The sequence below is a fragment of the Scyliorhinus torazame genome, chromosome 12 (assembly GCF_047496885.1).
Source record: "Scyliorhinus torazame isolate Kashiwa2021f chromosome 12, sScyTor2.1, whole genome shotgun sequence".
NCBI lineage: Eukaryota > Metazoa > Chordata > Chondrichthyes > Carcharhiniformes > Scyliorhinidae > Scyliorhinus > Scyliorhinus torazame.
Genome location: NC_092718.1, coordinates 182029114 through 182053368, shown reverse-complemented (window position 1 = coordinate 182053368; position 24255 = coordinate 182029114). Strand labels below are relative to the sequence as shown.

Here is a 24255-nt window from a genome sequence, read left to right as displayed (position 1 = left end):
GGCCCCACAAGGCGGAGCGGGTCCAGACGATCGAGTACCTCCCGGTCCGCGGCCTGGAGGAGGGCGGCCATTTTGCATGTTTTCCGAGGCCAAAAAGAGGGGACGTTGACGCGGAGGAACGTGATCTATGCAAGACCGCACCGCGCAAGCGCGGTGGCGCAACAAACGCACTGACGTCATGATGTGTGGCAACAGTGGCTCCGCCCATTTACAGCGGCAATGTCCGGCCAAAGCATGACAATGCCTACGCTGTGGCAGGCTTGGCCACTATGCTGCCTGCTGTCGAGCACCTCAGCCTGCCAACTCGCAACAGTTTAACCAGCCTCGCAGAAATGTTCGGGCAATTCTATCCACGTTCACCGAGTCTGATCCTGGCATCATACAGACCAGTAACACTGAGGACAGGGAGCGTATCCGCATTGCTGTCATCAACATGAACAAGCTGTCCCCGAGTCGAACGCACCAGCTGCTGTCGGTGCACAGCATTGATCCGGACGACGAGTGGTGTGCCACCCTGACGGTCAACCGATCCCAGATCACATTCCGCCTGGACACTGGTGCTTCCGCAAATCTCGCATGGTCAGCATTTCAAACCCTGAGGGTCAAATCAGCAATTCTTCCGTCCATCTGTCAACTGGTCGACTATAATGGCAACGTCACTAACCGGGTCATGCCAACTCGAAGTGACACACAACTCGCGTAAAGCCATCTACCCTTCGAGATCGTGGGCTCTTCAAAGGACTCTCTGCTAGGCGCACAGGCGTGCAAACTCCTCCACCTCATTCAGCGAGTACACTCTCTCCAGAAGGCACGTCTGACTTCCAGGATGCGGAATTCAGGGCGCAACTAAACTCAATCCTCTCTGACAACCAGGATGCTTTCGAGGGCATGGGTACACTGCCCTACACATACAAAATCCTGCTCAAACAGGATGCCACCCCGATAGTTCATGCACCTCGCAGAGTCCCAGCACCCGTCAAGGACCGCTTCAAGCAGCAGCACAGGACCTTCAGGACCAAGGAGTCCTTTCCCGGGTGACCGAGCCAACTGCATGGGTCAGCACCATGGGGTGCGTCAAGAAGCCTTCTGGCGAGCTCCGGATCTGTATTGACCCGAAAGACTTAAATCGCTATATAATGAGGGAACATTACCCTCTACCCAAACGTGAGGAGATCACGTGCGAGATGGCTCGGGCAAAAATATTCACCAAGCTTGATGCCCCAAAGGGCTTCTGGCAGATTCAATTGGATCAGTCCAGCAGGAAGCTGTGCACTTTCAACACTCCATTTGGCAGATACTGCTCCAATAGGATGCCATTTGGAACATATCGGCCTCTGAAGTTTTCCATCGCATCATGGAACTGATGATGGAGGGCATCGAAGGCGTGCGCGTCTATGTGGACGATATCATTATTTGGTCTACCACACTGCAGGAGCATATCAGTTGCCTCCAACCCGTCTTTCAGCGGATACGGGACCAGGGCCTGCGTCTTAACAGAGCCAAATGTTCTTTTGGCCAAACCGAGCTCAAGTTCTTGGGGGACCACATCTCCCGGTTGGGTGTGCGGCCGGATGCCGACGAGGTGGCAGCCATCACGGCTATGCAGAAGCCGACAGACAAGAAGGCGGTGCTACGCTTTCTAGGAATGGTCAACTTCCTGGGAAAATTCATCCCTAACCTCGCTTCCCACACCACAGCTCTCCGGCACCTTGTCAGGAAGACAACTGAATTCCAGTGGCTTCCCAACCACCAGCGTGAATGGGAGGAGCTCAAGGTCAAGCTTACCACCGCCCCGGTACTGGCGTTCTTCGATCCTGCAAGGGAGACGAAGATCTCGACTGACGCCAGCCAATCCGGCATTGGGGCCTCCTGCAACGAGATGACGCCTCATCATGGGCCCCTGTCGCCTATGCGTCATGTGCCATGACCCCCACAGAGCAATGCTATGCGCAAATTGAGAAGGAGTGCCTAGGCCTGTTGACTGCTTTTGACAAGTTCCACGACTGTGTATGGCTTTCCCCAGTTCACTGTGGAGACCGACCATCGCCCGCTGGTTGGCATCATCCAAAAGGACCTTAATGACATGACCCCTCGCCTCCAGCGCATTCTGCTCAAACTCCGGAGGTACGACTTCCAACTTGTATACACCCCGGGTAAGGACCTGATCATAGCAGACTCTGTCCAGGGCAGTCGACACTCCGTCCGACCCAGAGGGGTTTGTTTGCCAAGCCGACGCACATGTAGCCTTCACTTCCGCCAATCTGCCGGCCACTGACAAACGCCTTGCCCACATTCGCCGTGAGACTGCGGCTGATCCCCTTCTGCAACATGTGATGCGCCACTTGAGGGACGGGTGGCTCAAGGGACAATGCCCACAGTTTTACAACATTTGGGACGACTTGGCAGTCGTGGATGGTGTCCTTCTGAAGCTGGACCGCATTGTGATCCCACGCAGCATGCACCGGCTTATCTTAGAACAACTGCACGAAGGCCATCTCGGCGTTGAGAAGTGCCGATGGAGGGCCCGAGAGTCTGTATACTGGCCGGGAATAAATGAGGACATTGCCAACACTGTGCTCAATTGCCCCACCTGTCAGCGGTTCCAGCCGCCACAACCACGTGAGACCCTTCAGCCCCATGAGTTGGTCACATCCCCTTGGTCGAAGGTGGGGGTGGACCTGTTCCATGCGCTCGGCAGGGACTACATCATTATCATCGACTACTTTTCCAGCTATCCTGAGGTCATACGCCTGCACGACACCACGTCATCGGCTGTTATCCGGGCCTGTAAGGAGACCTTTGCTCGCCACGGCGTTCCGCTCACCGTGATGTCAGACAATGGCCCCTGCTTTGCGAGTTAGGAATGGTCTTCGCTAGTGCATACAACTTTGCACACGTGACGTCCAGTCCCCTGCACCCTCAGTCAAATGGCAAAGCAGAGAAGGGCGTCCACATTGTAAAAAAGCAAGGCTGCTGATGCAGGATCTGACTTCTGCCTCGCCTTGCTGGCCGATCGCTCGGCCCCACTGTCCACAGGCCTATCGCCGGCTCAACTGCTTATGGGTCGCACCCTCAGGACCACTGTGCCGTCCATTCACGTCCCAGACCTCGACCATGCTCCGGTACTTCGGCGGATGCAACAAGAGCGTGAGCAACACAAGGCGGCTCATGATGCTCGGGCGACTGATCTTCCTGCCCTGGTGCCTGGAGACCATGTCCGCGTACATCTTCTGGAGGGTGGCTGGTCGGCAGCCGCTAAGGTTCTTAGACAGGTGGCTCCCCGCTCGTTTCTGGTTCGTTTGCCTGATGGCGCCATTCGCCGCCGCAATCGGCGTGCCCTTCGTCTGGTTCCACGCTCGCTACGAAATTCTGCACCGGTGCCACGCCCTCCTGTTGTCCCTGACATGGACTTTGTTGAGCTTCCGGATACCCTGCCTCCTCCTCACTCAACCGTGGCCTGGCCCATTCCTCAGCCGGTGGATCCTGAACCATCCTTGAGGCGGTCAACCCGAATTCGTCGCCCACCCCAAAGACTTGATTTATAAACCTTGCACTATTGGACTCACTGACTTGTTCTGCCGTACTGTTGAAGAGTTTTTCATTGTTTGTTAATAGCATTTGTTTCGTTCTTGGTGTAACATAGTTTTCCTCTGCACAGGCTCCTTCCCATGTATACAGTATAGCCACATGTACCTATTGATGTAAATAATACACACACATGATCAGACACACTCACTACATTTTATTTATTCTCATGTAGGCACATATTCTTTGCGAAAAGGGGGGATGTCATGATATACATCAGCATTTCATGGGGCAATCACACACACACTGACGGACACACAGTAGGACCAACCAGCATACACAACATCGCAGCCAATCACCAGTGAGAGCACACGCACTATAAAGACAGGGGACACCAGAGTTCCCGCTCTCTTCTAGCAGCAGCCAGCTCAGAGCACAGAGCTCACAGCCTGCCTCAGACATTCACCATGTGCTGAGTGCCTCACCTAGATAGTGATAGGACAGGGTCCACAAATAAGCTGGTAATGCACGTACCCAAGTTTACAATATGTTATTACAGTTGAGTTGTTAATAAAATAGAGTTACACCATCTCCAGCCGTGTTGGCCTGTTTGTAGACCAGAACACCCAACACGACAGGTGCTAACCTGGATCATAATAACATTGCTGGATGCAAAAGAGGTTAATTATTTTCTGAGCTACTGCAGATGAACTGGAAAAATACTTGAAGGTAAAATATGTCATTTCAGATCTGTTTATCTTTCAGTGCTGCAGGATGGGCTGAAGAGAAATTTTGCAGATGTTCAGGTGTCCGTAGTGGACTGCCCCGACCTCTCACAGGAGCCATTCGGTTTTGCTGCTGCAGGTTAGGTACAGTTCCTATTACCAGAGCATTTGAAAGTGACGCCACTTTAGAAAATTCTTAACTTTAAATAATAATTTTTATTGTCACAAGTAGGCTTACACCAACACTGCAATGAAGTTACTGTGAAACTCCCCTAGTTGTCACACTACGGCACCTGTTCGGCTCCATAGAGGGAGAATTCAGAATGTACAAATTGCCTAACAAACACGTCTTTTGGGACTTGTGGGAGAAAACTCGGAGCACCCGACGAAACCCACGCAGACACAGGGAGAACATGCAGACTCCGCACAGACAGTGACCCAAGCCGGGAATTGAATCTGGGAACCTGGTGCTGTGAAGCAACAGTGCTAAGCACTGTGCTACCGTGCCGCCCATGAAAGATGGAGATAACAAAGAAGTAATGAGCCCTTCTGCGAGAGAAAAAAAGACGATTGCTTTTTTAAAATAATTTTTTTTTCCAATTAAGGGGCAATTTAGCGTGGCCAATTCACCTACCCTGCACATCTTTGGGCTGTGGGGATGAGACCCACGCAGACACGGGGAGAATGTGTAAACTCCCCATAGACAGTGACCCAGGGCCAGGATCGAACCTGGGTCCTCGGCGCCGAGAGGCAACAGTGCTAACCACTGCACCAACGTGCCGTCTTTATTTTTATCCTTAAAAGGGAGTAAAACTAGTACTAGTTACTGAATATAGAATTATCATTTGTGAAAACAGGAAATAATTAAATATTTTTAGTAAATCTATCCTATTTTCCTTCTCCATTTAATGTCTGCTCCCAGAATCTGGCTTGTAAAATATTATAATCTATGACTATTTCCAGGGACACGATTAATGGTGTGTCTTGATCAGCCTGCTTTGAGTCATGGCCGATTCGTCCTGGAAGGGACTATTCCCACTTATATTTGTTCTGTTAAAGACAGTCTTATTCTACAGGGAGGGGTTAATTGGCATGACCATTGGGTCTACAGTTGAACTTCTTCTCTGTTAGTTGAGAATCTGTTGTGTTAACACATGGCTGCGGTCTTGAACTAAAATTGTATTCATAGAACATCTGCAATGCAGAAGGAGGCCATTTGGCCTATCGAGTCTGCACCAACCCTCTGAAAGAGCACCTTATCTCGGCCCAACCCCCACCCCATCCCCTTAACCCCACCTAACCTTTGGACATTTATGGACAATTTAGCATGGGCCAATCCACCTAAACTGCACATCTTCGGACCGTGGGTGGAAACCGGAGCACCCGGAGGAAACCCATTCAGAGGCGGGGAGAAAGTGCAAACTCCACACGGACAGTCACCTGAGGTCAGAATCGAACCCGGGGCCCTGGTGCTGTGAGGCAGCAGTGCTGACCACTCTGCCACCATGCCACCCATATTGCATTAATGTTCTTCGTATTAGTACACTGCTGACTCAAGTTGGAAAAGATCTTTGAATCACATGCATTTTGATCTGTCTGTTCCACTAACCTGTTAATCATTGCATGCTGTGCAAACCACATTTTAAACATTATTGCAGCAGATGTGAGTGGTGGCTGCAAGAATTGGTGTTAATGGTAGAGCAGGAGGTGAAGAATATGCCATGACGAAGACATGAATGATGAGGGACAAAACCCATGGAGTAAATCGGCGTGTACCTATAATATATTTGGGTCTTCCAAACACAGTAAGAGAAATTAGGTTTCCCATTGCTCTAACATTAGTTTTGCTTTCCATCAGGGTTGACATTAGCATTTAATTCAATTAAAGGTTATTTGACCTATTGAATTTTTAGAGTTAACCTTTACTGCAGTTTGTTTTTCTTTGACAGGGTTATGTGGGAAACCTCGAATAGCAGATGTGGGAGGAGCTGCTTATCTTTTACCGCTTCCAAAAACTGAGAAGGTGAAGAGAATTTCCATTTGATAAATCTTATTCTTTGGGCTTGGCAAGTGCAAATCAGGCACTTAACTGGGGAGCAGCAGCCCTTCCGCAGCATCAAGGACCCCGATCAGAGGTCCCGCCTGCCGAGACCTGCTGGTCACTCAGAGGCTGGCAGCTCTGCATTGCTCAGGAGCACCACTGGGAGGTGGTGGTTGCTGCTGGTAATACACCCACCCGAGGATGAGGGCTGCCGAGGGACCCAGGTACTGGGGCAGATTGGCAGTAAGGGCAGGGGTGCAAAGGGACACGCCACCTTGCGAAGCCCACAAGCAAATCTTTCCATGTGGTGAGTCCTCTGCCATCTACTGGGTGAATGCCAGCGGTGGCGGGGTGAAGCATTAATTGGTGAAGGGGAAGGAAAGCTCTCCATGAGCCTTCCCTCCAGAAACTTAATCAGCGCACTCTGAGAAGGCAGTGGGGCCCCCATCCACCACCCTTCCAGTGATTAAATTCTGCCCCACCCTCCACCAAACTTACTTCCGATGGGGGAAGCCATTAAATTCCACCCAGAAAATCTGTGAAGAGGACTCTACAAGAACCTGCCTTCATATAACATCTTTAAAGGACTGAGTTTAGGAGGAACTTCTTCACCCAAAGGGTATTGAATCTATGGAATTCCTTGCACAGTGAAGCAGTAGAGACTCCTTCATTAAATGTTTTTAAGATAAAGATAGATAGTTTTTTTGAAGAATAAAGGGATTAAGGGTTATGGTGTTCGGGCCGGAATGTGGAGCTGAGTCCACAAAAGATCAGCCATGATCTCATTGAATGACGGAGCAGGCTCGAGGGGTCAGATGGCCTACTCCTGCTCCTAGTTCTTATGTTCTTATGTTCTTAACACACGAAATGTATCAGGCGATAGCAGCAGTAGATTCTTAATTGACCTCTATGTACTCAGTATTTCCATATTTAGTTGCCTGAAGGGAACACAAACTTACACTTCATGATGTAATGTTCCTGATCTTAGACACATATTTCTTCAATGTATAGCATATCGCACTGCAAGAGGTTTGTTCCAATATAAAGTAACAGGTATATTTTTATTTGCCATTACAGATCTATAATCTCAACACTGTTGCTGAGGAAGTGGAACTGCCTGGTGCCTTCATCCTTGGAGCTGGAGCAGCATCATTTAAAGCTGTGGGTGTGAATGCAGAGGTAAAAATTATAAATGTTCCCGTTAAGTATGATAACTATTTATTGTTACCTTGTATTTTAGGTTATCGTTGAAAATACCTCATAATGCAAATTAATTCCACAATAAGATTACAAGCGACACAGTCAGTGGCACTTACTCAGCAACAACCTGCTCATGGACATCAAGGTCACTCAGCTTCTGACCTCATTCCAGCCTTGGTTCAAACATGGACATAAGAGCTGAATGCCAGAGGTGAGATGAGAGACTGCCCTTGATGTCAAGGCAGCATTTGACCGAGTGTGGCATCAAGGAGCCCTAGCTAAACTGGAGTCAATGGGAATTGGGGAAAACTCTCCATTGGTTGGAGTCATACCTGGCACAAAGGAAGATGGTTGTGATGGTTGGAGTCAATCATCGCCTGATACATTTTCGTGTGTTAAAAGATGTTATATGAAGGCAGGTTCTCCTAGAGTCCTCTTAACAGATTTTCTGGGTGGAATTTAATGGCTTCCCCCATCGGAAGTAGGCCAACAAGAGGCGAGGCCACTTTGGATTTGGTTTTGGGTAATGAACCAGGCCAGGTGTTGGATTTGGAGGTAGGAGAGCACTTTGGGGACAGTGACCACAATTTGGTGACGTTTACGCTAGTGATGGAAAGGGATAAGTATACACCGCAGCGCAAGAGTTATAGCTGGGGAAAGGGCAATTATGATGCCACTAGGCATGACTTGGGGGGGGATAGGTTGGAGAAGTAGGCTGCAAGTGTTGGGCACACTGGATAAGTGGAGCTTGTTCAACGAACAGCTACTGTGTGTTCTTGATAAGTACGTACCGGTCAGGCAGGGAGGAAGGCGTTGAGCGAGGGAACCGTGGTTTACCAAAGAAGTGGAATCTCTTGTTAAGAGGAAGAAGGAGGCCTATGTGAAGATGAGGTGTGAAGTTTCAGTTGGGGCGATTGATAGTTACAAGGTAGCGAGGAAGGATCTAAAGAGAGAGCTAAGACGAGCAAGGAGGGGACATGAGAAGTATTTGGCAGGTAGGATCAAGGAAAACCCAAAAGCTTTCTATAGGTATGTCAGGAATAAAAGAATGACTAGGGTAAGAGTAGGGCCAGTCAAGGACAGGGATGGGAAGTTGTGTGTGGAGTCTGAAGAGATAGGCGAGATACTAAATGAATATTTTACGTCAGTATTCACTCAGGAAAAAGATAATGTTGTGGAGGAGAATGCTGAGACCCAGGCTTTTAGAATAGATAGCATTGACTTACGTAGGGAAGAGGTGTTGGCAATTCTGGACAGGCTGAAAATAGATAAGTCCCCGGGGCCTGATGGGATTTATCCTAGGATGCTCTGGGAAGCCAGGGAAGAGATTGCTGGGCCTTTGGCTTTGATTTTTATGTCATCATTGGCTACAGGAATAGTGCCAGAGGACTGGAGGATAGCAAATGTGGTCCCTTTGTTCAAGAAGGGGAGCAGAGACAACCCCGGCAACTATAGACCGGTGAGCCTCACGTCTGTTGTGGGTAAAGTCTTGGAGGGGATTATAAGAGACAAGATTTATAATCATCTAGATGGGAATAATATGATCAGGGATAGTCAGCATGGCTTTGTGAAGGGTAGGTCATGCCTCACAAACCTTATCGAGTTCTTTGAGAAGGTGACTGAACAGGCAGAAGAGGGTAGAGCAGTTGATGTGGTGTATATGGATTTCAGTAAAGCGTTTGATAAGGTTCCCCACGGTAGGCTATTGCAGAAAATACGGAGGTTGGGGATTGAGGGTGATTTAGAGATGTGGATCAGAAATTGGTTAGCTGAAAGAAGACAGAGGGTGGTGGTTGATGGGAAATGTTCAGAATGGAGTTCAGTTACAAGTGGCGTACCACAAGGATCTGTTCTGGGGCCTTTGCTGTTTGTCATTTTTATCAATGACCTAGAGGAGGGCGCAGAAGGGTGGGTGAGTAAATTTGCAGACGACACTAAAGTCGGTGGTGTTGTCGACAGTGTGGAAGGATGTAGCAGGTTACAGAGGGACATAGATAAGCTGCAGATAAGCATAGAGGGCAGCACGGTAGCATTGTGGATAGCACAATTGCTTCACAGCTCCAGAGTCCCATGTTCGATTCCGGCTTGGGTCACTGTCTGTGTGGAGTCTGCACATCCTCCCCGTGTGTGCGTGGGTTTCCTCCGGGTGCTCCGGTTTCCTCCCACAGTCCAAAGATGTGCAGGTTAGGTGGATTGGCCATGATAAATTGCCCTTAGTGTCCAAAATTGCCCTTAGTGTTGGGTTGGGTGGGGTTACTGGGTTGTGGGGATAGGGTGGAGGTGTTGACCTTGGGTGGGATGCTCTTTCCAAGAGCCGGTGCAGACTCGATGGGCCAAATGGCCTCCTTCTGCTCTGTAAATTCTTTGAAAAGAGCTGGGCTGAGAGGTGGCAAATGGAGTTTAATGTAGAGAAGTGTGAGGTGATTCACTTTGGAAGGAATAACAGGAATACGGAATATTTGGCTAATGGTAAAGTTCTTGGAAGTGTGGATGAGCAGAGGGATCTAGGTGTCCATGTACATAGATCCCAGAAAGTTGCCACCCAGGTTGATAGGGTTGTGAAGAAGGCCTATGGAGTGTTGGCCTTTATTGGTAGAGGGATAGAGTTCCAGAGTCATGAGGTCATGTTGCAGCTGTACAAAACTCTGGTACGGCCACATTTGGAGTATTGCGTACAGTTCTGGTCACCGCATTATAGGAAGGACATGGAAGCTTTGGAGCGGGTGCAGAGATTTACCAGGATGTTGCCTGGTATGGAGGGAAAATCTTATGAGGAAAGGCTGATGGATTTGAGGTTGTTTTCGTTAGAGAGAAGAAGGTTAAGAGGAGACTTAATAGAGGCATACAAAATGTTCAGGGGGTTAGATAGGGTGGACAGTGAGAGCCTTCTCCCGCGGATGGAAATGGCTAGCACGAGGGGACATAGCTTTAAACTGAGGGGTAATACATATAGGACAGAGGTCAGAGGTAGGTTCTTTACGCAAAGAGTGGTGAGGCCATGGAATGCCCTACCTGCAACAGTAGTGAACTCGCCAACATTGAGGGCATTTAAAAGTTTATTGGATAAGCATATGGATGATAATGGCATAGTGTAGGTTAGATGGCTTTTGTTTCGGTGCAACATCGTGGGCCGAAGGGCCTGTACTGCGCTGTATCGTTCTATGTTCTATGTTCTATCTCAGCTCCAGGACATCACTGCAAGAGTTCCTCAGGGTAGTGTCCTAGGCCCAACCATCTTCAGCTGCTTCATCAATTACCTCATAAGGTCAGAGTGGGAATGTTTGCGGATCACTGCACAATGTTCAGGTCCATTCACCACTCCTCAGATAATGAAGCAGTCCATGTCCAAATGCAGCAAGATCTGGACGATATCCAGGTTTGGGCTGACAAGTGGCAAGTCACATTCGTGCCACACAAGCGGCAGGCAACCACCATCTCCTACAAAAGAGGATCTAACCATCGGCCCTTTACATTCAATGGCATTATCATCGCTGAATCCCCCACAATCAACATCCTGGGGGTTACCATTGATCAGTACTGAACTGGACTAGCCATATTAATACTGGACTACCAGGACAGGTCAAAGGGTAGGAATCCCACGCCGAGTAACTCACCCCCTGACCTCGCAAAGCCTGCCTACCATCTACAAGGCATGAGTCAGGAATGTAATGGAATACTCTCCACTTGCCTGGATGAGTGCAGCTCCAACAACACTCAAGAAGCTCGACACCATCCAGGACAAAGCAGCCCGCTTGATTGCTCCCCCTTCCACAAACATTCAAACCCTCCACCACCGACAAACAGTGGCAGCTGTATGTACCATCTACGCGATGCACTGCAGTGACTCATCAAGGTTCCTTAGACAGCATCTTCCAAACCCACGACCACTACCATCTAGAAGAACAAGATCAACAGATATCTGGGAACCCCACCACCTGGAGGTTCTCCTCCAAGTCATTCACCACCCAGACTTGTAAATATATCACCGTTCCTTCACTGTTACTGGGGCAAAATCCTGGAATTACTTCCCTAACAGCACTGAGGGTGTAACTGCACCTCAGGGACTACAGCGGTTTAAGAAGGCAACTCACTACCACCTTCTGAAGGGCAACGAGGATGGGAAATAAATGCTGGCCTAACCAGCAACATCCACATCCCGTAAAAGAAACAACATCAATAGAAGAGTAGAGCCGACTGAGGCTGATTAGGTAAATTGACCAAAACGCCATAGTGGCAAAGAGGCAGTCAGAAACTTTCAAAATCTTCAACAAAAAGTTTCATTAAAAATAAGCAAAAAGAGAAAATGGAAAAGATAAAGGGGAGCCAGCAAATGTAGCACACTTGGGACTTCTAACTATTTTGGGTTGAAACCAATTAAACTAAATTAAATAAACTGAGGGGCAAAGTAAAAGGGCCAGTCCCTTAAAGGGAAACTGCCTTCAACATAATCAAATCACCAATGAAACATCGAATCAAAATGTCATTAAAGAGGTCAATAGGGCACCCCAGCCCTTGTGGTACCCAGTGGAAGGCCACGACGGTGCCAGCGGGCACCCCATACTTCCTCTCCAGGAACACCCAACCACGAACGAAGCCGCAGAAGAGGGGCAGACAGTCAGATAGGATGACCCCCCTCGGTCGCCCGTTGCCTGGACCTGTTGATGGCAAGTTTGGCCAGGCCCAGGAGCACGTTCGCGAGGTGTCCTCCTCCTTCCCCGCCCCTCTCTGCACCGGGTTTCCAGAGATCAGGAGCGTGGGGCTCTCGTGAAGACCAATCTGCAAAAAAGGTTTTTTAAAAAGTATCTGAAAAGGTTGTGCAGTCTAAAACAACTGATGTACGCGTGGTTCACGGTCTCCACGAGGCCGCAAACAGGACAGGCATCTTGGGAGTCCCTGAACCGATGCATCCTTTGGTTGTATGGGACTGCTGCATGAAACACCCTCCACCCAAGGCCCCGATGTTAAGTCGGGGTAGAGGGTGGGTGGGGAGACTCATCCGTTGAGGGACCTTGCAAGACGGCAACAAGGAGTGTCCAGTTGATGAGTGAATATTTGGACTTCCAAAAGACATTTAATCTATAGATATACCACTTGGGGAGACAGGGATCAAAGGATATGGGGGAAAGCGGGATTAGGCTATTGAGTTGGATGATCAGCCATGATTGTAATGAATGACAAAGTGGGCTTGAAGGGCCGAATGGCCTCCTCCTGCTATTTTTCTATGTTTCTTTTCTGTGGTTCCATTAGCTGCTAAACAAAAGGCTAATATGCAAGATAAAGGCCCATGGAGATGGGGGTAAAATTTTAGGATGGATGAAGGATTGGCTAATGGACAGAAAGCAGAGAATAGGGATAAATGGTACATTATCAAGTTGGCAGGCAAATTCAGCATGGCTTTGCAAAATTGTGTTTGTCAAATCTTTTTTGAGGATGCAATAAGCAGGGTAGATAAAAGGGAACCAATAGATGTGGCATACCTGGATTTCTAGAAGGCGTTCGCTGAGATGCCAACCAAAATGTAAGCACTCATGACAAGGTGGGGTGCGTACAATAGCATGAACAGAGGACCGGCTAATGGACAGGAAGCAAAGAGCAGACACATATAAAGGCATTCTTAAGTAGGCAGGGCTGTGACCAGTGGAGTGTCACAAAGATCAGTGCTGGGATTTCAACAATTTACAATCTATATTAATGACTTGGATGAAGAGACTGAGAGTAATTTGGCTAAGGTTTCTGATGTTACAAGGCTAGGTGGAAATATAAGCTGTGAGGAGGACACCGATTGCAAAGTGATAAAAACGGGTTAAGTAAGTGAGCGACAAGATGGCATTTAGTGTGGGAAATGTGAGCTTTTTCACTTTGATAATACGAATAGAAAAGCAGAATTTTTTTCAGCAGTGTGTAACTTTTAAATGTCGATGTTCAGACAGATCTGGGTATACTTGTACAGGGATCACAAAAAGTTACCAAGCAGGTGCACCAAACAACTAGGAAGGCAAATGGCATGTTTGCATTTATTGCAAAGGATGGGAGTCCCCTTGATCAGAAGTTGTTCTACAATTGTACAGAACTTGGTAAGACCACATCTGGAGTACTCTGCTGTTTTAGTCTCCAAGCTAAGGAAGGATGTACTTGCCTTGGTAGCATGACAGCAAAGCTTCACTAGATTGGTGCCTGTGATGAGGGTTGTCTTAGGAGGAGAGGCTAAGTAAGTTGGGCTCTCTGAAGTTTAGAAGAATCAGAGGTGATCTCATTGAATAACACAAGATTCTGAAGAGGCTTGACAGGGTAGACACTGAGCGGTTGTTTCTTCTGGCTGGGGAATCTAGAACACGTGTACACAGTCTCGGGATAAGGGGCTAATCATTTTGGACTGAGATGAGGAGAAATTTCTTCGCTCAAAGGATTGTGAATCTTTGGAATATTCTATCCCAAAGGGTTGTAGATGCTCCATCGTTGAATATGTTCAAGACTAGGAGAGATATTTAATCTCTGAGAATCAAGGGACATGCGAAGTGGGCAGTGAAGTGGAGTTGAGGCAGCAGATCAACAGTGCTTGTATTGAATGGCAAAGCAGGCTCGAGGGGAGGGGTGTATCATCTACTCCTGCTCCTATTTCCTACATTCTTAAGAAAATTATATCAGACATTAACAGAGGCTTCAAATTATTGTAGAAATTCAGTGAGATGTAATGTTTCAGTGATTTGGTTGGAGATTACACTACCTGGCTAAACCAAACAAAGTAGGCAGGTCTTCAAGTTTGATCCTTGAGTTAGCTTGTCTCAGCGAAGCAGCACTCTTGTTTTTATGGGCATGTCTGCGACGAGAGGCATGGACTATTTTCTAAACGGTGACAAAATTCATAATGCTGAAGTGCAAAGGGACTTGGGAGTCCTAGTCCAGGATTCTCTAAAGGTAAACTTGCAGGTTGAGTCCGTAATTAAGAAAGCAAATGCAATGTTGTCATTCATCTCAAGAGGCTTGGAATATAAAAGCAGGGATGTACTTCTGAAGCTTTATGAAGCATTAGTTAGGCCCCATTTAGAATACTGTGAACAATTTTGGGCTCCACACCTCAGGAAGGACATACTGGCACTGGAGCGGGTCCAGCGGAGATTCACACGGATGATCCCAGGAATGGTAGGCCTAACATACGATGAACGTCTGAGGATCCTGGGATTATATTCATTGGAGTTTAGGAGGTTGAGGGGAGATCTAATAGAAACTTACAAGATAATGAATGGCTTAGATAGGGTGGATGTAGGGAAGTTGTTTCCATTAGCAGGGGAGACTAGGACCCGGGGGCACAGCCTTAGCATAAAAGGGAGTCACTTTAGAACAGAGATGAGGAGAAATTTCTTCAGCCAGAGAGTGGTGGGTCTGTGGAATTCATTGCCACAGAGGGCGGTGGAGGCCGGGACGTTGAGTGTCTTTAAGACAGAAGTTGATAAATTCTTGATTTCTCGAGGAATTAAGGGCTATGGAGAGAGAGCGGGTAAATGGAGTTGAAATCAGCCATGATTGAATGGTGGAGTGGACTCGATGGGCCGAATGGCCTTACTTCCGCTCCTATGTCTTATGGTCTTATGGATTTCTAATTTGCCTGGCCAACCAACTGCGTCTTGACGAGTCGCAAATATGTACTGACCCAATTTGTAAATCAGTAAAAATTGTAGATTACTTTTTTAAAATTTAGAGTACCCAATTATTTTTTTTCCAATTAAGGGGCAATTTAGAGTGGCCAGTCCAACTACCCATCACATCTTCGGGTTGTGGAGGTGAGACCCACGCAGAACGGAGAAAAAATTGTAGATTTTTATAAAGTTGTCAGCTCACTATAAGGGAAATCCAGCATTTTTGTACACAAGGTGAGGACTCCGAGAGATGCCATTTGTGATAATGGTGAGGACTGCAGTGGCTGCAATTTAAGTTCCAGTGATTATGAAGTTATGTTAAGTTTTTCACACAGAGAGTGGTGAGTACCTGGAATGCGTTGCCAGAGGATGTGGTGGGACCAGGGGCATTAGCATAATTTAAGAGGCGCCTAGATGGGTACATGAATAGGGAGGAAATAGAAGGATACGGACCGAGTAAGGGCAGAATGTTTTGTTTTTAGTTAGCGCATCATGATTGGCACAGGCTTGGAGGGCCTGTTTTCTATAAATTTATTTTCCCCAATTTTATTTCCTCAATTAAGGGGAAACTTAGCTTGGCCAATCCACTTAACCTACACATCTTTGGGTTGTGGGGGTGAAACGCAAGCAGACACGGGGAGAATGTGCAAACTCCATCCGGACAGTGACCCAGGACCGGGATTCGAACCCATGTCCTCAGTGCTGTAGGCTGCAGTGCTAACCACTACGCCACATGCCGCCCCCTGCTGTACCTTTCTTTGTTCTTCTTTGTATTAAGAGCATTTCAGTTCATATGGTTTACTGGTAACTGAGTACAGTTGGAATGTCGTTCTATATACCTCCTGATGTAAGGTAATTTGCTCACTGATTTTTGTGTGTTTTATTTCACTTTAGCTTATGCCCAATGTCTTGACCAGAGGAGGTGGTAAACCTGAAGTGAACCACAGTTACAGTGCCAAATTAAACCCTGCGACGGGTGAGTGTATCCTGGAGAATTATGGTGAAAAGTACAAGACCTGCGATTTTGCGTTGCTGGCAAACCTGTACATTAGTGAAGGGAAACCAGGAAAGGTGAGTGGAATTTCTTTCATATTTCCATTTATGTTGTTAATGTGGTTGCAAGTTCTATATCACTGTGTTTAAAAAAAAATGAAATGAAAGACCCAAACCTTCAGTTAAATGTCTGTCAAATTCAGATTTTACTTATCCAAATGGACGGGGAAATGCCCAGCGTTTCCTTTTCAGCGATGAATGATTTTGAGGTCAGACAAGTGCAGCAACATATTTCTATAACACCTTTGAATGTGAGGAAAAAGCCCCAAGGCGCGTCACAGATGACTGACAAGTCGGAAGGGTGAGTGAGAAGAAGTGACCAAAACTTAAGTGAAAGAAAAAGGTGTTTAGATAGGAGTTCTTAAAAAATAATAATCAAGGCAGCTGAATGCTCTGCTACCAATGGTGCGACAAAGAGACATGGAAGGCAAGAGTGAGGGGGACAGATCACTTGGAGACAGATGTATGTCTGTCAGAAATTGCAAAAGGAGTTTGTAAGGAGATAAGATAAGAGCACAAAGATTCTAAATGTAAGGCGTTGGGAGACCAGGATTCCGTATAAACCAATGGGGGTGACAGGTGAGTAGATTAGGTATGGATAGAATACGTGGTGCAGAGGGTGGGAACCAGAAATCAGTATGAATAAGAATGTCAGTGGTAGGAGGATTGAAGTAGGAGTGTAATCTGGCAGAGGTGGAAGTTAATAGTTCTGATGATCGAGTTAGTTTGTGTGATATAAAGTTCAGTTCAGAGTCTAGAATCACGCCTAGAAAGATAATAGATAATCCAGTTTAACCTGAGTGAGTGAGTGAATATTTACAGTAGTTCTTTTCTGGAAAGCCTCCACTTGCTTATAAGGACCCCACAATATTTGAACTTTATATATAGGAATAATATTGCAATGCCGAATGTAACTGTTACTCCTGATGTGTTAGAGGGTTTGGTAGATTTCTTATGACCCACTGAAATCAACCACTACTTAACTTTACAGCTCCAGAAAGCGACCTTTCAAATTATGCATGCTTGCGTTCCTGATGTCTGACCCGTGGAAATGGGGCAGGCTGTATTGTCCTCTGCCATGCCTCCCACCATGTGATCTAGGAAGCAAAATGAAGAGTGTGCATGTAAATGATTTGCAGGCCGTGTCATTGCCTGAGAGTTTGGACATGCGGTTGAAGTGATTGTTTGAAGGATTTGGCAATCTAGATGGTGTGCAGGGAATGACATGTCAAAGATAATAATCTTTATTATTGTCACAAGTAGGCGTACATTAACACTGCAATGAAGTTACTGTGAAAATCCCCTAGTCGCCACACTCCAGCGCCAGTTTGGGTAGACTGAGGAAGAATTCAGAATGTCCAATTCACCTAACAAGCACATCTTTCGGGACTTGCGGGAGGAAACTGGAGCCACCCGGAGGAAACCCACGAACCAGAAAGACACTGGGAGAACGTGCAGACTACGCACAGACAGTGACCCAAGACGGGATTCAAATCTGGGACCCTGGCGCGGTGAAGCAATAGTGCTAACCACTGTGCTGCCGTGCCGCCCGAAAACTCCGCACAGACCGTGACCCAAGCTAGGAATCGAACCCGGGTCTATGGTGCTGTGAAACAACAGTGCTAACCGCTGTGCTGTAGCACCACTCTTAAAAGGGCCAATGGTCCTTGCTGTTGAATGTTTGTGCATATGGAAATAAAATATTACCTCAAAAGGGTATCATAATTTTTTGCCGCAGACTTTTCTATTGGTACTCTGGTTTGTGTACTGCACTGGACAGTTAATAGCTAATGCATTGTACATTTTAGATAATAGGTAACAGAAAATGCCAGTCATGCTCAGCATGTCTGGCAGCATCTTTAAGAGAACAAAACAAAATTAATGTTTCATGCTGATGAGGGTGGTGCTGTTGTTTGGCAAACTGAGCTCTGACTGGCAGAGGCCAAACACTCCCCACCCCCTCTAACAGTGCCTCCTGTTTATCCAATCCACGACTCCACCACCATGCGTCAAGCTATTGTAAAATAAAGTCAGTTCTGGTGAAAGATCATAAACCTGTAACATTAACTCTCGTTTCCTTTGCTACAGATGCTGCCAGACTTGCTGGATGTTTCCAACACCTTCTGTTATTATTTCAGATTTCCAGCACCCACAGCATTTGGATTTTGCATTGTATTTTCAAATCTAATGCTTTTGCCACACTTTGCATCAGGTTTAGATCCTATTACTGTACTTATTCCTTTATGGTGGTCAACTTTGGTGGTATTAGCAGATTTTCTCTGTGTGGGTTTGAAGTTATAGTGTATAATATGGTTAAAAAAAAATGGGTTGGTGCATTTATGTTTCATATTGCCCAGTGCAATTTCAATACATGGATCCAAAATATATTAAAGGATTTGAATAAAATGTGTACAGGATTCTTCAGACGGATATTTTTACTTATGGTATAACCAGATCGATACTGTTATTAACTAGGTTGTTGAAGTAAGAAGCAGCAGAAGAACAGGGCAGAGTAACTTTGTGAGCTGCATGAGGGAAGCACTGGATCGGCACTATGGAGATAAGCCTGTAGGAATGGGGGGCACTTTCCTCATTCAAAAAGGAAAAGCCAAGATTCATGTTATGGTGAGTACCAATGCATGTAGTGTTTTCTACATAGTAGTGCAATTGGATATGAGGGACAGGCAGAGTAGGGTGGTTATGAATATCGCAGCGAGGGTACAGATTTCTATTTGAACCAGAAATCAAAGGTAAAGCCCCCCCCAAAACCTTATTCATGGATTTTCTGGATGCTGGTTTTTAGCTGAACTATCCACAGTAGCTGCTGGTATTGGGTTTCTCACTGGTGCAGTTAGAATCACTGCGGTGCACTGCAGAACTACAGCAGTTGTTCTGCTACTGTGGCTGGCGGATTCGCTTTTCTCTTGGAGTCAGTGGTATTGATTGGAAATAATTCTTTAAGAGCTCTTGTTTTGCAGCTCTGAGGTCTTCTGGTGGGTTTGCAGACCACAAATAGTTCAGCTTTGATAAAGAGGTCTCAAGAGCTGGGCAGGGCGGGGTGGGAGACAGAGGTTAAGGCTGTTGCTCCTTCTGTCCCTGTGGCAGTCTCCAGATTGTTTAGTTCAAATCCAGTATACTTTACACCCGAGAGCTGGGTGATGTGACCGCTCTCCAGTTTCCAGGCATATCTTAGCCACTGTCTCTTCGACTCCTTAAAATCTGGACATGATTTTCCCAATCTGCCCACTGACGGGACTTTGTGGTCCTGCGGAAGACAACGGATCTTTGACCGGCTTTCCACATCCGCTGAGGACGGAAAATCCTGACCTGTGTCTGCAAAGCAGCCTATGTCCTTCACATCGCAACATAGGAGCTGCTGTAAGCCAGTGTCCTTTTGTTTTACAAAAATGTTCTTTACAAAAAAAATCAATACAACATTTTAAATAAGTATTATATTACACAACAACATAACAAAAGGAGCATCTACCCCTGAAGGTTTACTTATGATATGCCCGAATTGCCTAGTTAAACCGTATATGGTTGAATTCAAGACGGCTCTCATCCACAACTCCTGCAAGTTACTCTGGTTAATTGAAAATGATGCCCTTTGTAAGAATGGTTGATGTTGAAGCTCTTTATTTTTCAGACAAATCTTTTTAAACTCCTATATTAGTTGGAGTCATGAATATTTTGTATAACGTCTAAAAAAAAAAGTTTTTCAATCATACAGCCATAAGGTTTATTGTTCGCAAAGGTTTAATTTATTGTCAGCCTGACACATCAAAATATATTATTATGTTCAAGAGCCCCCCAAGTCAAGATATGGAGGCATCCACTCTGACCTACAAAATTCCTGTAGCCCGAATAGGGAGTACAGATCCTTTCTCTATAAGTGCACATCTTACTTGCTGAAATTGAGAGATCTTCAGTGCAAGTTGATAGCCGCTGTTCATGTCTGAAAGTGTGTCCTGGAATACAGCTGGAGTTGATCTAGCTGCAGTCAAGTAGCTCCCGAGAACTGCTGCTGCCTCGTGACGTCAGGGACCCGGGTTCGATCCTGGCCTCCGGTCACTGTCCGTGTGGAGTTTGCACATTCTCCCTGTGTTTAATTGGAAAAAAACGAATTGAGGGGTACTCTAAATTTATTGAAGAAAAAGCTTCCTAGACCTGTTTTTCCCTTGGTTGTTCAGTTTGAATCACACTGTCTGAAGCAGTGCTAATGATCAGTGTTATACTCAAAAGTGGACTGGTTGCTAGGTGCAGAGAAACGCCCTTGAATCTCCCATGAACTCCTCCTGAACAAGGGCTTCTTGTATTGGAAGCTAACCTGATGGTGGAGGAATTCTGCCAATAGCTAGATCTTAAACTGGTATGGAGAGGGACTTTGAAGGAATATCTTTTTTTTTAATGAATGGAAGCTGTACAAATATAAGACTTTTTTATTTTAAGTGACGTCTGTTGCCATGTTTTTTGGTTTTAAAGTTGTTGAACTTTATTTCTAGCCTGAGTTTTCTCCCTGTCCTCTGAACGGTGATGAGGCTGTAAACAGTTGGCTGAAGTTCTTTGACATGAGTGCTCCTCTCATCTGCCAGTCGGTGTATGTGTCCCGGGATATGGTAAGTATTAAAGTCTGGACATTTGTAAATGTTTGTCAGTTATCCTATTGTCCTTCAGTAACTTTTAAAGTAAAGATTCAATTTGACGTTTAACAAATATCTGATTTATATTTTTTCAGGGTTTATTTTAATTAAAAGACCTTTTTAATTTGATGTGATCTTTTATGAGTGAAGAGTATACTTTCTACAATTTATTTTAGGAGTTTTTTTGATGAGTAAATGTAACATGTGTCGTTACACAAAGCCATGTCGATCAGAAGATATCAGACTCAATATTTGTTTCTGCTGAGTTAGCAGATCTCAGCCACGGCAGCAGTTAATTGGTTCAGGTGTGCTATAGTTGGTTCAGATGTGTTATAGTTGACTCAGGTGTGTTATAGTTGGTTCAGGTGGGCAATAGTTAGTTCAGATATGTTATAGTTGGTCCAGGTGTGCTACAGTTGGTCCAGGTGTGCTCCAGTTGGTCCAGGTGTGCTCCAGTTAGTAGGCCCAGGTGTGCTATAGTTAGTTCAGATGTGTTGCAGTTAATTCAGGTGGGCTATAGTTGGTTCAGGTTCTCCAGGGCTGTGGAGGGAATGTTATAAGTTCCCATTCCAGCTATCCATAACCATTTAACAATTCTTGCTTAATTATGTGCCTGTGTAGATGTCAGTACATCAGGGTTGTTAGTGCCTGTGATAACCCAGCAAGGGTTGGTGCTTCAATGAGAGGCTGTAGCAAAATAAGGGGGGGGGGACTCCTGGAAATTAAAACGGGGACAAAAGTATTTTGATGAATATACTGATTACAATGGGAACTTAAACCTTTTGTTGCATTAACTACATTTGCTTTATGCAGCTGTAGTACCTGATTATTCACCTCGTAAACAACAGGAGAAAAGTTGGGTCTCAACTCTTGTGCAAGCAGAATCCACTCAAATAAATGTGTTTTTACATACAATCATCTTATTTTAGTTATATTTTTGTCTTTCAGATAGAGGTCCATTTGGTATTATGTTACTCCATAAAATCCCTATAGTGCAGAAGGAGGCCATTCGGCCCATCGAGTCTGCACTGACCCTCTGAAAGAGCACTCTACCCAGGTTTCTAGCTGATCTGGCACTCTCCAATCATTTGGGTGTACAGTGTTTAGAGATTAAAACTGCAACACTAAGATCAGTCAAGGTTTAACTACTTAATTATTGTTTCAATACTTGTTGCTGTTTTCCTTACACTTCCTAGCGTTGATAAAAATGGAACCATGTTGCCATTTCTCTCATGGTGTTAAACAAAGATGATTTGCAAGACCGGAGTGGTAATTTACCAATATTTTTTAGAAGTAAAATACAGGAATGGGCCATTAGAACCTTTACAGGAGCTCACGGTATGCTGTTTTAGTGTTGCCTCCAGTTTTAAACTGTACCAGCTGACCCGTTTTCCTTTACAAGGGATTTGACCTGCGAGTGGAGCATACCCACTGTTTCAGCCACCATGGAGAAGGTGGGCACTATCACTACGACACTACCCCAGACAGTGTGGAATACCTGGGCTACTTCCTGCCAGCAGAACATCTTTATCGAATTGACCGGCCGGAAAAAATTCACAAAGCAGGGTGCTGATTAGTTACACTTCAAGACAGTCATTTTGGAAATGTAACAAGGCCCTGGGTGATTTGTTCAGTAATGCTGCAAAGTCATTAGGATATCAGTAAAGTGTGATGATTTGTATGTTCTATGATGAATACATTAAATTTTCCAACTATGTCAATTTGAGTTCTGACAATTAGTCAACATTATAATGGTGCATTTATCCTCTTTGTGTTTGGAGAGAGCATTTTGAAATGTGTGAATTTTGCGTGAAATAAGTGGGAATGGCGGTAGGAGTGGTGGTTACGGGCTTCATCACTGGGGATGAGGGGAATTTGTGCAAGTTATTGTGGATTATGGGTGCCAGCACATGAAGCTTCGTGACAATACCGAACCACTATTATATATAGTTCTCTGATTTGTAATGAATAATCTTCAGAATTTTGCAGAAAGTTATGTTTGTGATAGTATGAAAAGAACGTGGGCATGTTGGGTGGACACTTCTGATTTTTTTTGCAGAGTGGACCAGCGGGCATGAAAAACAGAGTGGAAGCTGCTGGCCACAAGTGCAGCTTCCTCCGCCATATCTTTAGGCTCTTAGTTTTAAAAAGAAGAGTGAAGGGGTTGCTAGATTATTGATTCATTGATTTACTTGGTGCCTTTAAGGATTGATTGAGTGTATACCGAGAGAACAAAATTATTCAAAACATCCTGGGTGGAATTCTCCGCCGGCAGGATTCTCTGTTTTGCCGGCGCCCGGGGGTTTCCCGACGACGTGGGGCTGCCCCACAATGGGAAACCCCATTGACCGGCCGTCGTATCGGAGAATCCCGCTGGTGGGTCGAGGCAGAAATATGGCGCGGCGGGGCGGAGAATCTAGCCCCCTGTCTGAAAAAGGATAACCATTGTTTCAGATAATGAATAAACTATTGAACTTTGGTGTCATGTCTGCAGAAATTCAGACATATTGTTTCATAAAATGTTTCATATAATGAATAGACCATTGTATTCCAGCGCAATTAGAAATAGAAATGTATCAAATAATTAGCAACAGCAAGGTTAATGGCTAGCCGTGACGTGAGCATCTTATCCTTGTAAGGTGGCGCACGTAGATACTGAATTAATTTTGATGGGCATCAGTAAATCTTAAGTAACGACCAATGTTGAATTAATAAATCATCTTCTAAGTGACAGACATCTATTTGAACAAATCAGGAGGTCTCAGCTGAGAATTAGAAACCAGTGAGAGTGAATGAGGGATGAGACCATCGATAAGAATTTCTTTAACAGTGAGACCTCGTGGTTAAGAGGCTGTTCCGAAGTGTAATTTCTTTACACTTTGCCTATGCTTTATGTTTGATGCTTTTCACTATGTTCTGACCAGTTTATGTACTATTTTGATCTACATTTTTGATTCAGTTTTTATGCAAGTGTATTAAGGTGAATAATCAGCATTAAAAGTTGTATTTTGGACACTTCCAATCAACCGGACTTTTGACTCTTATTAGAAGATAGAATAAGAGATCCTATAGGGGTGGGTCCTACAATATCACGTTGGCAGTGTGGGCTCTGCTTAAGTCAGAAATGTAAGTTTTTAAAATGGCTCCCCATTTAAAAAAATACACGCCCCCCCCCCCCCCCCCCCCCCCCCCTGCCCAATGGTGGTTTCCCATGGACATGGAGCAGTCCTTACCTAAGGAACACCTAAGCAACCTCCCCACCCCCTTCCCCAACCAAGGAACACTTCCTACACTGCCCCAGGCACAATTTGCTTCCAAATTCATCCCCTCTCCTCCCGCACCTTCACATAGACCATCTCTGATATCTCCCTTTCCTTCCCTTCCTTGACCTCTCTGTCTCCATTTCTGGGGATAGATTGAATACCAATATTCATTAC

The 24255-nt window shown here is 45.7% G+C and overlaps 1 protein-coding gene across 2 annotated transcripts in view; it reads left to right on the top strand.

Moving 5' to 3' along the window:
* Window positions 1–23844, top strand: part of c12h11orf54 (chromosome 12 C11orf54 homolog) — a 31566-nt gene extending 7722 nt beyond the window's left edge. The window contains exons 2-8 of one of the 2 annotated variants that reach the window (XM_072469463.1): window positions 4291–4389; window positions 6200–6273; window positions 7369–7470; window positions 16020–16196; window positions 18654–18803; window positions 20681–20794; window positions 22221–23844. In XM_072469463.1, coding sequence (XP_072325564.1) covers window positions 4291–4389; window positions 6200–6273; window positions 7369–7470; window positions 16020–16196; window positions 18654–18803; window positions 20681–20794; window positions 22221–22391 — 887 coding nt within the window. In that variant the 3' untranslated portion in view covers window positions 22392–23844. Of the gene's footprint in view, window positions 1–4290; window positions 4390–5929; window positions 6056–6199; window positions 6274–7368; window positions 7471–16019; window positions 16197–18653; window positions 18804–20680; window positions 20795–22220 lie in introns of those variants that run through there. The other variant, XM_072469464.1, reaches the window with a different exon arrangement.
* Window positions 23845–24255: the final 411 nt, after the last annotated feature.